General features: G+C 64.7%; 1 protein-coding gene across 1 annotated transcript in view; it reads right to left on the bottom strand.

Annotated features, from left to right (window-relative positions):
* Positions 1 to 127: 127 nt before the first annotated feature.
* FMNL1 (formin-like 1) overlaps positions 128 to 1048 on the bottom strand; it is a 10572-nt gene continuing 9651 nt past the window's right edge. Inside the window, exons 19-21 of the mRNA XM_009995697.1 lie at positions 793 to 909; positions 535 to 646; positions 128 to 219 (exon numbers count right to left, since the gene is read on the bottom strand). Of these exons, the coding sequence (XP_009993999.1) occupies positions 128 to 219; positions 535 to 646; positions 793 to 909 (321 nt within the window). The remainder of the gene's footprint in view (positions 220 to 534; positions 647 to 792; positions 910 to 1048) is intronic.

Genomic DNA, 1048 nt, shown 5'->3' with positions numbered 1-1048 from the left:
CGAGTCCCGCGGCCCCCGCGGTGCCCGGCGCGGGGCTGAGCCCGGCCCGTCTGCCCCGCAACGGGGGGCACCGGGGCAGGAAACCCGGGGGGTTCGACTCGCCCCCAGCCCGGGGCCCCCACGTTACCTACAGAGGACACTCCTCGGGGAAACTGACATCGCAGAAGAGCCGGGACGAGCGCTTACCCGTCCGGGCCGTGAAAGGAACAGATTTCAGAGCTGAGAAGAGCAATCCAGAGACAGCGAGGAGGAGGAGGAGGAGGAAGGAGAAGGGGCAGGAGGATGAGGAGGAAGGAGGGGAAGGAGGAAGGAGCAGGAAGAATCAGAAGAGGAGGAAGAGCCATGAGACAGGGCAGAGTGCTCAGCAGTTTGGCAGCATGGGAAGGGCAGGTGCTACAGGTGGGTTTGGTCCCCATGACGGGGCTCAGTGCCCTCTGGCTCCAGGCTGTCACAGCCCCCCAGGGCTCCCCCATCACCAGGGGTCTCCCCGCTGTCCCCAGGCACTGTCTCTTCTCACCTGAACTGATCTCTCACCTGAAATAATGTCCTCGATGGCCCCGTCTTTCCCTTCGTAGATCAGCGGCTCCTTCACCATCTGCTTCTTCTTCAGCTCAGCAATCATGTCCATCTGCTGCCTCTTGGCCCGCTGGGTGGGCAGCTGGGGGTGGGGACAGCATGGGGTGAATGGCCTGACCCCCCAAAACACCCCTGAGGTGCCCCCACCTCCACCCCACACCCAGTTCTGCCCCCCACCAGGACCTGCTTCGCCCTCCCCCACAACCTGCCCAGGACAGAGGGACTCGTGGGCACCTTCACCTCGGGCTGCTCCTCGCTGCCAGGGGGGCTGGATTCTGCCTCTTTGGCTGCAGCCTCTTGTTTCTTCCACAGCTCGATGTCCTGCTCTGCTTTCTTGGGAGGGGCACAAGGAGGGTGTGCTGAGCTGGGGGGGGTTCCTGCCATGGGACCACAGCCCCCCCTTCCTCCTCTCAGCAGCCCCCAACCCAGCTCCAGCATCTCCCGCCTCCCCAGAAGGCAGCACCCAGCCCCA

Source organism: Chaetura pelagica, unplaced genomic scaffold, assembly GCF_000747805.2.
Source record: "Chaetura pelagica isolate M959 unplaced genomic scaffold, ChaPel_1.0 scaffold604, whole genome shotgun sequence".
NCBI classification, from domain to species: Eukaryota; Metazoa; Chordata; class Aves; order Apodiformes; family Apodidae; genus Chaetura; species Chaetura pelagica.
This window is presented reverse-complemented; position numbering and strand designations above follow the sequence as displayed.